Below are 14,351 nucleotides of genomic sequence, written 5' to 3' on the forward strand. Positions count from 1 at the left end.
TTTTGTAATCAAAGAAAACACAATAGATACAACTAAAAGGCAGAATGGACATCATCCAAAACCACAGGAAGGCTGCCTGAGTGGAAATTCTACAACTAGAAGGAAAGAGAAAAGCATACCGAGACTCAGAGGAGGTGCGGTGCGGAAGTAAAATACAGAGGTACAGAGGCGCATGAGGAGAGGCTTGGCGGCTGAGGACATGGTTGTCTTTTTCAATCAGGAGGGAGTCTCAAGCTCTGAGCTCCAGTTCTGGGCGAGTCTCTGGGGACCCAGACTCATACGGGAGAAACTGGACTGTCTGGCATTGGTCGGAACTCGAGGGCAGCTTTCTCTCGGGGGTGCTTGCAGCGATTGCTGGGACACTGAGAAGCAGGGCCTCTGAGGGCAGGACTGAGAGCAGCCATAACTGCTCGCTCTGCCCTGTTGATCCCCTGGGACCCTGCCCCGCCTAAGCCAAGGAGGCTTTTGCATATGAAAGGCCTGGCCCTTCGCAATCTGATAATTACCTAACAAACTGCAGCTGGCCCAAGGCCCCAGGGCAACTTGCATTGCTTCACAGCTGGCTCCTGCTGGATAGCCTCAGGCAGAGGCTAGATTAGCCCCTCCTTAGAGATCCAGGAGCCAGTGTGCCCAGTGGTCAGAGTGGGACCATCCAGATTGAAGCTCCTCAGATTCATAAAGGATACACTCAGGGGGCAGACTCAGTGAGCACCAAAGCCCCATTGAAGCAAGTCTTGCCCCGGAGGGGTGTCTCCAGCACAGAAGTTCTCCCACTGCAGACACAGCTGATTCTCACAGCCAATTGGCCTGGAGGTCAATCCCTCCCAGTGTTACCTACAACAATCAAGGCTTTACTACAACAAGACTGTGCACAAAGCCCACAAGGGGGTGCACCAAGAGTGTCTACCTCAGGTAATTGGGGATGCTGAGCCACTGGGTCCTATAGGACATCTAGTACAGAAAGCCACTCTATTGACACAGCGAAGCATAAAAAAATGCGGAGACAAAGAAACAGGACACAAATGACAGAAATGGAGGAAAGCAAACTACTGGATATAGAGTTCAAAACCACACTTATAAGGTTTTTCAAGAATTTTCTAGAAACCGCCGATAAACTTAATGAGACCCTCAAGAAATCTAATGAGACCCTCGAGGTTGTGATAAAGGACCAACTAGAAATTAAGCATACACTGACTGAAATAAAGAATATTATACAGACTCCCAACAGCAGACTAGAGGATCACAAGAATCAAGTCAAAGATCTGAAATACGAAGAAGCAAAAAACACCCAACTGGAAAAGCAAAATGAGAAAGGAATTCAAAAATATGAAGATAGTGTAAGATATTGAAAATCTATTTGAAGAAATAATGACAGAAAACTTCCCCTAACTGGTGAAAGAAATAGACTTACAAGTCCAGGAAGCGCAGAGAACCCCAAACAAAAGGAATCCAAAGAGGACCACACCAAGACACATCATAATTAAAATGCCAAGAGCAAAAGACAAAAAGAGAATCCTAAAAGCAGCAAGAGAAAGAAAGTCAGTTACCTACAAGGGAGTACCCATATAACTATCAGCTGATTTCTCAACAGAAACTATGCAGGCCAGAAGGGAGTGGCAAGAAATATTCAAAGTGATGAATACCAAGAACCTACAACCAAGATTACTTTATCCAGCAAAGCTATCATTCAGAATTGAAGGTCATATAAAGAGCTTCACAGATAAGGAAAAGCTAAAGGAGTTCATCACCACCAAACCAGTATTATATGAAATGCTGAAAGGTATCCTTTAAGAAGAGGAAGAAGAAGAAAATGATAAAGATACAAATTATGAACAACAAATACACATCTATCAACAAGTGAATCTAAAAATCAAGTGAATAAATAATCTGATGAACAGAATAAACTGGTGATTATAATAGAATCAGGGGCATAGAAAGGGAGTGGACTGACTATTCTTGGGGGGGGAAAGGAGGTGTGGGGGATGCAGGAAGAGACTGAACAAAAATCGTGCACCTATGGATGAGGACAGTGAGGGGGGGAGTGAGGTTGGAGGGGGGGTGGGAAACGGGTGGAGGGGAGCTATGGGGGGGGGAGAGGAACAACTGTAATAATCTGAACAATAAAGATTTAATTAAAAAAAAGAAAACACGATAATTTCAAGAGAAACATCAAAAGTGCTTTATTCATAGTAATGTTCATCACTAGCTACACATTTCCCCCATCTTTCAGGTAATTTGTGGATACTGTCCCAATAGAACTTTACTTGTTTTGAGGCAAACCATTCAGAGACCCAATTTGCCACTTCTTCGTATGTTTTGAAGTGCTGCTTAGAAAGTGTGTGTGCCATTGATCAGAACAAGTGGTAATCTGAAGGAGCAAGGTCTGGTGAATACAGCTGGTGGGTTAATACTTCCCAGGCAAGATCTTTTAATGTGTCTTTAACTGGTTTTGAAGTGTGTGATGGTGCGTCATCAGGAAGCAAAATTACTTTGTGTGTCTTCTGGCACATTTTGGTCATTTCACAATCAAAGCGTGGTTCAAATTGATTATTTGTTGCCGGTAGCGATCAGTATGAACGGTTTCACCTGGTTTTAGAAACTCATAATACACCACACCTTCCTGATCCCACCAAACGCAGAGCATTGTCTTCTTTCTGAAGCGATTTGGCCTTGCAGTCGATGTTGATGGTTGACCTGGATCAACCTATGATTTTGTGCATTTGGGATTCTCAAAATAAATCCACTTTTCATCGCCAGTCACAATTCCATGCAAAAAAGACTTTCTTTCGTGCTGTTGAAGCACATTTTACTGATGACTCTTCAGTTTTCCATTTGTCTTTCCTTCAGTTGATGTGGCACCCATTTCCCTTCCTATAAATCTTTCCCATTGCTTGTAAATATTCGGAAATTGTTTGCTGAGCAACTTTTCATCTTTCTGCAAGTTGTTTTTGAGTTTGACACGCACCTTCATCCAATAATGCTTGTAGTTGCTGGTCTTCAAACTTTTTTGGTTGACCTGGACGTTCTTTGTCTTTCACATCGAAATCATCACTTTTAAAGCATTTAAACCAGGGTTCACAAGTATCTTGAGAGGGAGCATGTTCACCATAAGCTTCCCGAAGTATAAGATAACTTTCAGCAGCACTTTTCTTCAAAATAAAGTAATGAATTAAAACTTCCCACAAGCTGAAACCGGTTTTTCTCAGTGAATAGAGCGTCAGCCTGCGGACTGAGGGGTCCCGGGTTCGATTCTGGTCAAGGGCAAGTACCTGGGTTGCGGGCACATCCCCAGTGGGAGATGTGCAGGAGGCAGCTGATCGGTGTTTCTCTCTCATCGATGTTTCTAACTCTCTATCTCTCTCCCTTTCTCTCTGAAAAAAATCAATAAACTATATTTAAAAAAAAAAAACTTCCCACAAATGCTCTTTTTTTGGCATGAAATTTGGCATTTTTAAGTGTAAAAATATCTATGATATTAACACCTTTAGCAAATTTGACATATGAAGTTTTGAAGCTTGTTGTCAATACAACAAAATAACATACATATCAAATCGAATATATATCAACATATGTGTAACTCCATCTAGTGAAAAAAATCCACATTATTAACTGTACACCTAGTAATCACCTACAGGTAAACTTTTGGTGAAATGTATAATTTTTGTGATTTTAATAATTTTTCCTGTGCTATGTTTGTTCTATTTATGTTTATTGAGAAGTGGTTTGATGTTTTGTAGGTCTTGTATTTTGCATGGCTTGTTTTTACATGTTTTTATAAAGCATTGTTATTGTGTTTTATGTAACTGTCCATGTGCACTGGATTGGAAAATTTTAAATGACCCCTCCCACAGACAGTTAAGAAGCACCCCGCGCAGAGGGTGCCCAGGGGCAAGGAGAAGTCCAGAGCTGAGATGGCCATCTGAGAACGCAGAGGGAGGGTCCAGAGGCGGAAGACCGTGCCCAGGGCCTGACTGTGAGGGTCCCTGAGTTACAGTGACAATTACATGCTCAGCTCTGCAGGCATCAGTTACACGTGGGAGAGGGGGGCCTGGAGACAAATGAGACTAAGCTCCGAATCCCTAGATGGCCTCAGCCTACCTTGACAGCTAAGACCCTCCTGCCTGGGATGGACTCTCTCCCTGTGAAGGCCTCTCAGTGGCTGTGACCTCTACCCTCAGGACCACGGGCCCACAGTGAGTCACTGTCCACACAGCCAGACAGAGGTCTAGGGCAGTGATGGCGAACCTTCTGAGCTCGGCGTGTCAGCATTTTGAAAAACCCTAACTTAACTCTGGTGCCATGTCACATATAGAAATTTTTTGATATTTGCAACCATAGTAAAACAAAGACTTATATTTTTGATATTTATCTTATATATTTAAATGCCATTTAAAAACGAAAAATCAACCAAAAAAATGAGTTCGCATGTCACCTCTGACACCCGTGTCATAGGTTCGCCATCACTGGACTAGGAAGAGGAGAGAGAGTCTAGCCCCCATATACACACAGATCCCATTTGGGTTCCAGGAGGGGTGCCAAGGAGTTAAGGCTAGAAATCAGATTGCCACAGGGTTCAAGTCTGTCCTGTGCTGGTGGCTCACTGTGAACAAGAATGTGGCTGGATTAATTATTTTATAGAACCAGCAAAGGCTTGTTAACTACACTCAAGACGCAGTTGAAGGTACAGCTGAACAGCTAGATGCCAGCAGAAGGATGACCTGGGAGAACAGGTTGGCCTTGGATAAGATTTGGCAGAAAAAGGAGGAATATGTGTAATGTTGGGGGCCATTGCTGCACATCCATCCCTGACAACACAGCAGATGGACCATCACTGAGGCCCTAGGCATTGGCAGCGTTAGTGATGAGTGAGCTGGAACCTGGGACCTAGGGTCCTTTCTCTGATGCACTAGAGAGCATTGGTTTGGAAAGTGGAAGGACCGATGGTGTCCACATTCACTCCTCTGAGTAGGATTTACAGTGATGAGATGTCACATAATCCCATGTATGGGGGGTCTTATCCAAGGGTTAATTGAAACCGAATTGACCAAACAGCAAATTAGTCTTCTCCTGGACACTGTAGAACATGAAAGTCAATGAATGTCCGCCGAGTTTGAAGAAAAGAGTTTAAATAAAGAAAAGGGGGGAATTATAAGAAGAAACAAGTCATCTTTTCTGTCAAAAAGCAGTTTAGACAGCCGCCATTTTGGACTGCGTAACTTGACATCCACCATGTGGGCCGCGTGGCTTGCAGCTCCCCTGGGGGCTGCCATCTTCATGGTGAAGGTCAACCCCTCCCGTTGAATTAGCCAATCGGGAAAGACTGTGCGCCTGAGCTCCAATCAAGAGTGAGAGACAGGTCAAATGCGTCAGGGATTATAAAGCTGAGCAGACCACCTGCTGTGTGTGCCTGCTTCCAGACCATGTGTGTGCACCCTTCTACGGAGAAGTAAAGATATTTGCCTTGCTGCCTGGCTCCCGAGTGTGTTTTGTGTTCTACCAGGACCCCCGAATTTGGGGGCTCGCCTTATTTCTAACAACACCATTCAAGGACCACAGCTCTGATCTAACCCAGATGAACTGATTCACTGCAGGGCTCTCAGCCGCAGGCCTCAGCATGTTGTGTCCCTGTCCCAAATTGCTTCTATTTCTTATATAGTTAATGCCTGTCACCTATGTCGAGGTGCGGGGGGTTCCCATATAGGTGCTGCTCCTAAGTGGGACATGCACAGGTGGTCTGGACCATCCGCTTGAGGCTTGCGCCAATACCTTCTGGTCAGACACTTTCACAGAGACAGCACCGAGATCTGACCCGAGCCGGAGAAATTACACACAGACAGACAGGTTAGATGCAAGCACACAGGGGGTTTATTTACCAGTTCCTGATGGGTCTCAGATGCTGGGAAGGATCCACCTGGCGATGCTCGCTGACACACACACAGGGATAGATGGCATCGTTGGCTGCTGGCTCCTTCGTTGATCGACAGTTAATTGGGCAGAGTTTCATGCTGGGAACCAAGACGTGAGCACACACAGGCCCTCACACTCTGGCGACAGGAGAGCTGTGCGCTGCTGAGTTGATCAGGCTGTCTGGTTATATACCCCTCTGTAGACGTGGTCTTCGCTGGTGTGTGTGTTATCAGCGGCTGCAATGTGTGGATCCACCTGGGGTCTGCTAATCTATGGGTACCGGCTTTGAGCGTGCCCATCAGATAGGTTGTTTATCAGTACTAAGCAGAGCTACGAGGGTGCATTCCTGAGTCCCACACAGCATTCCTATATCTAACATTAATTATTATAACAGTCCACACAGGGTTACATGCTTTAAGTCTTACATTCTAAGGTCCTAACATTAAGTACCATATTAATTACTGTAACAGTCCCCATCTCCCCAGGCCTCCACCAAAGCCTGGGAAGCCCTATGCTCCATGGCTCTGGGCTCAAGGAGCTGCCACCCAGGTCTGCCTGGCATTTCCGCTTTCAGAGGGGCACCAGGAGATGGGAAGGAACAGATGACCGCCCCTGATGGCCCAGAGGCCATGCCCAGCTGGGACAGTTGGAGACCGGTGGTGAGGATGCTAATGACAACATGGGAGCTAGTGAAAGCCCAGGCGGGACTCCCGCAGGAGCTAGAGGGCAGCCCTCACCATACCATGGACCCCAACCCTCCCCAGGCCCCCGTGGAAATGTCACAAGAAAAAGCACCTGAACAGAGCCTGTGGCAGGTGTCTAGCAGGTGTATTCCCGTCTACAGGACGGCCATGGGAGTGGCCAGACTGGGGTAGAGATTGGGGAGCAGATCTCTGGGTTGTCTGGGAGAAGCCAGATCAGTGAGCAAATCTCCCAACTACATGAAAGTTTACTTGAGGTTTGAAAAAACAAAACAAAAACTACAGGTGAAAAAGACATGTCTGTGGCTGCTGTTTGCAATTCTCAGTGCACGGTCCCATCCTCCTAGCCAGATGGGTCAAGGTCATGTCTGGACAGTGGGGCTGAACCAGTTGTGGAGATCAGCCTTGGCACTGGACACCTCATCCCACTGGCCCCACCCCAGTGATACGCAATTTTTGGACTGGAACCTGGATTCTTTGTCCACCGGAGCCGAAGAATGAATCCACGGACAGAGGGTAGAATAGCAAAGGTGGAGATTTATTGAAGAACAAGTACAGACTCCCACATGGGGAGAGGGAAAGAGCCCCACAGAATAGACTCCCACGTGGGCAGGGGGAAAGGGTCCTATCGACTTCCTGTTTCCATGGTTTATAAAGGCTGTAGTTCCTGTGTCTTGATATCCCCTCTGATTGGTCAATATTCCCTTTCGAATTGGTTACTATAGTGACTCCTGAGACCCTCCTCCCTCATTGTCCTCCTATTCCTTCTGGGCTTTCTTACTTCTTCTTTATTTTGTAAATATAGCAGTTCCAGGTTGAAGTAATTAGGACTTGAGTTGGTTGCAAATGGAAGAAGTCGCTTCAGAGGGCCTCAAGCAAACAGGAACTTACTGAGAAGTTCAGGGATAGATCCTGGCTTCAGAACTGGCTGAATCGAGGGCCTCCACAAATGACAAGAGGGTCCCAGCATCACCAGTCTACCCTGCCGCCAGCTGCACCACCACGAAGGGGATAAGCTCCTCTTTCCTGCTGGTTCCCCACCAGGATGCTGTGTGGCCCAGCCCAGGCCACTGTCCTCCCAAAGAGCTCTCAGAGGCTGGTCTCCCTGGCAACCGGGATGCTGGGCGAGCAGCAGCTGCAGATGCCTCCACAGGGGCCCTAGCCTTCATGCTCTCCACGATGGAGAGCTGTGAATCCCAGAGAAGGATGGAGGACAGATCTGGACCCTGCTAGAAGCCGAGGGCCCCCTACCATCAGAGGGCCTGCTGACATCACCCATCCTCGCCTCAGTCACAGAGCGCAGAGGCTGGTCTGGTACAGAACAGCATGGCCTGCAGACTGGAGCTCTAGCCCCCAGCTGGGACCTTTGCACATGCCTGTTCCTGCCTCCCTCCTGGAATCTGTTCCCTTGGTAACTGCCCTGGCTCTCCAGGGACCGGCACCAGTCCCAACCCCATGGCCGTCCTGGCACAGCCTGGCACCCTCCGGTATCCCCCCTGGAGTTGTCTGGCTCAGTGTGACACTGGACTAGTGTCTGCCTCCCACCACTTTGAAAGCGCAGGAGGGCCAGGCTGGACCTATTTCCACTCCGCGTTGAATCCCTCGCACCAGGACAAGCATGAGGCAGCTGCTCAGGAATGAGGGTGACTGAGGGGCGAATGCAGAGGCTGTGCTACACCCCATCAGGATGATTCCAGCCAAACTCCCCTTCCCGTCACTGCGCCCCAGTTTCCTCATTGGGTAAATGTGTACAGCAGACACCCCCTCCCCTCAGGGCCTGCACAGCCAACGTGAGTTCATGAGAGATTACATCAGGACACGGTATGATGTAAAAAGTTTCGTTTTGTTCTCCACCGTGACCGGGAGGATCTGTTAAGAGTTTCAGGATTTTTTTTTTTTTTTAAATAAAAAACACCAGATGGCTTCAGAGCACGCAAATGTTGGGCCAGTCCTCGTGACCTCCCACGGGAGACCGAGGCAGGGGCGCACTGGGGAGGGGAGGGGACAGCCGGGAACCAGGGCGGGGAGCACCGGCCTGTGAGTCACGGGGCGGGATTGGGGCTCTTGGGCGCGCGGGGCAGCTGCGCGCACAGCCCGGCCGGCCCGCTGGGGAGGGCGGCTCCCCGGGCGGCCCCGCTTGGCTCTGGACCTGGGACGTCCCGGCCTCGGAGCTCCAGCTGCGCAGCGGAGACCAGGCGGGAATTCGGCCACCGCCGCCACTGCCTAGTTGTTTTGTTTGTTTGTTTTTGTTTTAAATGTAATCCTCAGCCGAGGGTATGTTTTTATTGATTTTTAGAGAAAGGAGAGAGAGAGATAGAGAGAGAGAGAGAGATCCATCAATTACCTCCCGTAGGCGCCCCAACCCAGGATGGAACCGCGTCCTTTCGGTGCAGGAAGAGCTGCTCCCACCACCTGCTCCCGGGCCAGGGCTCGGCGGCCCCGTCTTGACCAAGTCGCTCTCCACCCGCCAGGGCCTCGGTTTCCTCCTCTGCCAGCCGGGCCGGGTTCTCTCCTCGGAAGGCGGGCCGGGCTGCGGGCCACCGGGGCTGCGTCTCAGCTGCAGCGGGAGCCTGGCCCGCGTCCCGCCCGACGCGCCCTGTGCCTTTCACACGCGGTCCCAATTCTCCCCGCGCCCCGGAGTGGGTCCAGCGCCACCGGTTTACGGACTGGGAAACAGGCACCTGCCCGAGCCCCGCGCTCCCCCAGCCCCCCAGCCCCCCAACCCCCCAGCCCCGCCCCAGCCCCCCAACCCTCCAGCCCCCCAGCCCCGCCCCGCCCCGCCCCCAGACCTCCCCCAGCCCCCTCCCCAGCCCCCGAGCCCCACAGCCCCCAGCCCTCCAGACCCCCAGCCCCCAGCTCCCAGCCCCCAGACCCCAGCCCCGAGCCCCCAGCCCCCAGCCCCCAGCCCCCAGACCCCCAGCCCCCAGCTCCCAGCCCCCAGCCCCCAGACCACCAGCCCCCAGCTCCCAGCCCCCAGACCCCAACCCCCCAGCCCCCCAGCCCTCCAGCCCCGCCCCCAGCCCCCCAGCCCCAGACCTCCTCCAGCCCCCTCCCCAGCCCCCGAGCCCCACAGCCCCCAGCCCCGAGCCCTCAGCACCCAGCCCCCAGCTCCCAGCCCCCAGCCCCCAGCCCCCAGCCCCGAGCCCCCAGCCCCCAGCCCCCAGACCCCAGCCCCCAGACCCCAACCCCCAGACCCCCAGCCCCCAGCTCCCAGCCCCCAGCCCCTCTCCAGGACCCGATGCCCACCGCCCGCTTTCCAGACCGGACTGGCGCCTGAAGCGGCCCCTCGCCCCCTTCCTCGACTCCAGAGGACCCGGTCCCGCCGTTGTCACGACAACCGAAGGCCAATGGGGAGCAGGGAGGGGAGGCGACTCCGCCCCGGCCCCACCTCGGCCCCGCCCCAGGCCGGCCCCTGGCGGAGGGCTCGGGGCTATAAGGGCCGGCGGCCGAGCAGCGGGTGAGAGCGCCGGGCGCGGGAGAGCGAGTGTCTGCCGAGCGCGAGCCCAGAGCCCCGGGGGCGCGAGAGCGGCCACCATGTGCGGTGAGTGCGGCCCCTCCGCCGGCGGCTGCGGGGCCGGGAGGCGTCCGGGAGGGGCGCGCCGATGGGCTTGGGCCCCCCGGGCTGGTGGGGGAGGGGAGTGCCAGTCCCGGTCTTGTGCTGGGTGAGGGCGACCCCGCCGGGTCCGCACCGAGGGGAGGGCACGGGCCGCGTGCGCTCCTGGCTTGCACCACAGCGGGGTCCGCACCCCGCCCAGTGAGGGCGCTTTTCTCTTCTTGCCCCAAGTCTCCCACAAAGGCGGCCACGCGCGGCCCCGGCGCGGGGTGCCCGACCGGCTCCCACCAAGGAGACGCGACCCCACCTGCGCCCCCCACCCCATCCACGGCAGTGTCACGAGTGGCTCAGGATGCGCACCCACCTCGCATCCCGTCATGAGCCTCTGGTCCCCAGGAGTGTTGATTCCGTGTGGCCGCTCTTTGCTAGATCCAGCTCTGGGGCGAGGCGCAAGGAAGAGGCAGCAGTGACCGCAGCCTCAGGCTGCAGCTGGGAGAGGGGGTCCCGGACCGGGAGTGGGGTCGGGCTTCAGGCTTCCTGGCTACCGCGGCGACCCGCTGTCGGGCGAGGTAGCCCTGCCTTGGGGAGGGCAGCGGCGGTCCGCGGGCACATCTGCAACTCCTCGCCCCCCGGCGGGGCCGCCTCCGCCGGCTGGGGAGAGAGCCCGGCTGGGGAGAAAGCCGGGAGCCGGGAACTTCTGCTGGGACAAAAGGTCACTGTTCCGCTTTTTCCTTGAGTCGGATTCGGTTACCCACCCCAGCCTCCTGCGGCTGGAGGACCTGGTGGAACTTCTGAAGCCATGAAAGGCCTCTGTCTGACTTCGCAGAGGGCTGCGGGGGGGTGTGCCAGCGGTGAGCCCTGGGCCAAAGTCTGTACAGACCTTGTTTCTGAGGCCAGGCTCTCCTGAAAAAAGTGAAAAGGGAGCAACCAACCAGGGCAGGCAGCTGGCCTTGGGGTGCAGCCTTCCCCAGGCCAAGCAGGCATCATTTCAATTCCTGAATCCTCAGCAGCGAAAACTTCTGGATTCCCGGCATGATCTGTAATCTGTAGGGCTGCCTGCAGGCAATCTGAGGAGGGAGATGAGGCAAAGGTGGCGGTTTTGTCAGAAGCTATTGGGTTCTACACCCATCAGTGTGGCATTCGAGGCCCATGGCCAGCTGGTGGCCTTCGAGCCGAACTAGTGCACGGAGACCCTGGCACTAGGAAGGTCCGCCATTGGCTACCCTCCCTCCAATGCCCTCCCACCCCCATGCCATTTTAGCCTTCTGTCCTAGTGCATACTCACACCCGCCTTTCTCCAGGCTTGCTTTCTGAGACTGGGCTGGGGGCGTCCTCTACCTTCTCCAACTCTCAAAACCACGAGTTTGGTTCTGCTTTCTAAAAGGGCTACAGGTTTTGTCTCCTGGAGAAAGGATGAGCGGACAGTCCAGACTACCTGTGACCTCACATTAGGGCACTGCCTTTGCCACACCCCACCCTGCAGCCCCCAACCCCCCTACCCCCGGGAGGTCAGGGAGCTCCCGTGGAATTCCCGCCTGGGGACGTTATTCCTTTTCCGGAAGCCGGGAGAAAGCCTCGCTGTGCTCAGGCGTCTTCCATCTCTCTGACACCTGCCAAGCACAGACGCTCCCTGCTCAGTCACAGCAGCATCTGGCTAGAATTGAATATACTGGTCTGGTTTCTTTGCATTATGGTCTGCGTATGTACAGCAAATGATACAGGTTTTCCTCTTAACGGTTGTTTTGTAATGAATTCATTTTAAGTTTTCAAAAAGATAGTCAATTTTACAGAAAAACATGAAAGAAATGTTTGTACATTTGGTACAGGGATGTGGCAGAAATTGCCAAGACGCACCTGGAATGAACTCCTGACCCTCTTCATTTCACATTTGGGGAAATTGAGGCCCGGAGAGGACTGTGCACACCCGTGTCTGAGCAGGAGTTGTTTGAAGTCTTTTCTCTGGGCTGGCTGTGGCCTGCTGAGCTCTGCCATCTGGGCGTCAGCAGGGACCCTCGCTGGCCTCTCCGTTAGGTGCTGATGACCTTGCTCAGACTGGCCCTGCTTCTCGAACAGAAAGCTGAGCCCAGTACTGCTGGACCCCACGCACCGTAAGCGGATGCTCGGAGTTGCAGTGCGCTCTGAGCCTTAGCTCGGTGGCATGTCAGTGTAGTGACATCTGAGAGCTGCTGTCATTTTGCTTACTTCCTGCCAATGGATAAGTTACTATAGTCCCTCCCTTCCTCCTTCCTTTCCTCTGTCCTTCCTTCTTCACGCAGCCATGATGGTTGAGACCCGTGTTTACCCGGCCCTGGGGCCATGTGGGCATGACCCTCCCCTTAGACAAGGGTCCATAGTTGGGCAGTCCAGAGGCAGATTCCTGACTAGGGACCAGGGACCCGATAACTCCTGAGGTAAATGCCATCACAGAGGACGGGCCTCGGGCACAGGCTGCAGCCGGGCGGCCTCAGGCCAAACCAGCAGGCAGACCTCTCTGTTTGGTGCATAGGATTTAAACTCTATTCTTTAAGTTAGTTACCAAATTAGAAATTGGGGAGATTGCACATAAGTAGGTGAAATTTTCGACTTTTCTTGAAAAAGTTCAGAGTTGAGTAACCCTGAGTCCATATTTCTGAATAGTGCATAGTGGCCCCTAGGATGAGGGGTGCAAGCTCCCCAGTTTTCCCAGCCCCCACCCAGCTGTTGGTGCCCATGTAGTCTGAGCTTCGGGCCCTAGCACAGTGGAGGCAGGAGTACTGACTGGCCCAGGAAGAGAGGGGGTACCTGGGACAGTGCCACAAGGTCCTGGCCTCAAGTATGAGCTCTGCAGAGAGAAGGGGCTGAGAGGTATGCCAGGCTGAGGGCATAGCATATGCAAGGACATGACAGCATGCAGCATGTATGCATGGGGATCTTACTGCAAGGATTGCACTTCCTGTCCATGAATTCTTAAATCTCGCCTCTCCTTCATTGTTGGGGGCGGGGGGTGGGGGGGAGTTGGGGAGGGGAAAGACTTGTTTAGAGAGAAGTGGAGGATTCTTAGTTTTTGCTAAAAGGTAAAGCCCTTACCTTGAATTCGTCATCTTTTGTCTTGGTTAATGTATTAGTTTCCTCTGGCTGCTGTAACAAACTACCACAAACTTGCTGGTTTCAAACAACATACATTTATTCTCTCACAGATCTGGAGACTAGAAGTTCAGAATCAGTTTTCCTGGGCCAAAGTCAAGCTCTCCGTAGGGCCCCACCTCCTCTGGAGGCCTTAGGGGAGACTGTTCCTCACCTCTTCCAGCTCTGGTGGCTGCCAGCTTCCCTTGGCTTGTGGTTACTCACTCCAATCTCTGCCTCTGTGGTCACATCACCTCCTCCTCTTCCAGGCGAATCTCCCTCTTAGAAGGATACTGATGACTGCATTTAGGGTCCACCCAGATAATTCAGGATAATCTTCCATCTCAAGATACTTAACTTAATCACATAAATACCTTATTTATTATTTTTTAAAAAAATATTTTTATTGATTTCAGAGAGGAAGGGAGAGAGGGAGAGAGAGAAACATTAATGATGAGAGAATCATTGATCGGCTGCCTCCTGCACGCCCCACACTGGGGATCAAGCCTGTAACCAGGGCATGTGCCTTGACCGGGAATTGAACTGTGACCTCCTGGTTCATAGGTCAACGCTCAACCACTGACTCACACCAGTTGGACTAAATACCTTTTTTGATGAGAAATCAGGTGTCATCCTTATGGGAACTCCTTTGTAGGCAACAGTTTTCTTTTCTCTTGCTGCCTTTAAGATTCTCTCTTTGTCTTTAATTTTTGGCATTTTAATTATAATGTGTCTGGGCGAGGGCCTGTTTGGGTTCTTCTTGTTTGGGGTTCTCTGTGCCTCCTGTACTTGTGTGACTTTTTCCTCCTATTTGAATTGCCCCAGGCAATCGTCCTCAGGTGTGGCAAGTTTTTTTCCAACAGGGTGGGGCAGTTGCTTCTGCCTGGAGGCTAATTGTTACTTTTAATCTCTTAAGTGGCCTCAGGGCAAGGTGTTTCCCAATAGGGTGCGTCAGCTGTCATCCCCCCAGGCAAGGCAGATGTCTGTGTGGGAAAGATGTCCTCTGCTGCATGAGGGAATGACCCAGCCCAGGAAACTTGGGGTGTCTGCCTTCTGAGCTCTATCCCCCTAGTCCCCAGTCCTGGGTT

General features: G+C 52.5%; 1 protein-coding gene across 1 annotated transcript in view; it reads left to right on the plus strand.

The window, feature by feature from the left end:
* Window positions 1-10,077: 10,077 nt before the first annotated feature.
* Window positions 10,078-14,351, plus strand: part of GFPT2 (glutamine-fructose-6-phosphate transaminase 2) — a 38,397-nt gene continuing 34,123 nt past the window's right edge. Inside the window, exon 1 of the mRNA XM_070416790.1 lies at window positions 10,078-10,149. Within this exon, the coding sequence (XP_070272891.1) occupies window positions 10,143-10,149 (7 nt within the window). The 5' untranslated portion in view covers window positions 10,078-10,142. The remainder of the gene's footprint in view (window positions 10,150-14,351) is intronic.

Source organism: Myotis yumanensis, unplaced genomic scaffold, assembly GCF_028538775.1.
Source record: "Myotis yumanensis isolate MYYU_CA2020_CCGP unplaced genomic scaffold, mMyoYum1.0.hap1 SCAF_5, whole genome shotgun sequence".
NCBI classification, from domain to species: Eukaryota; Metazoa; Chordata; class Mammalia; order Chiroptera; family Vespertilionidae; genus Myotis; species Myotis yumanensis.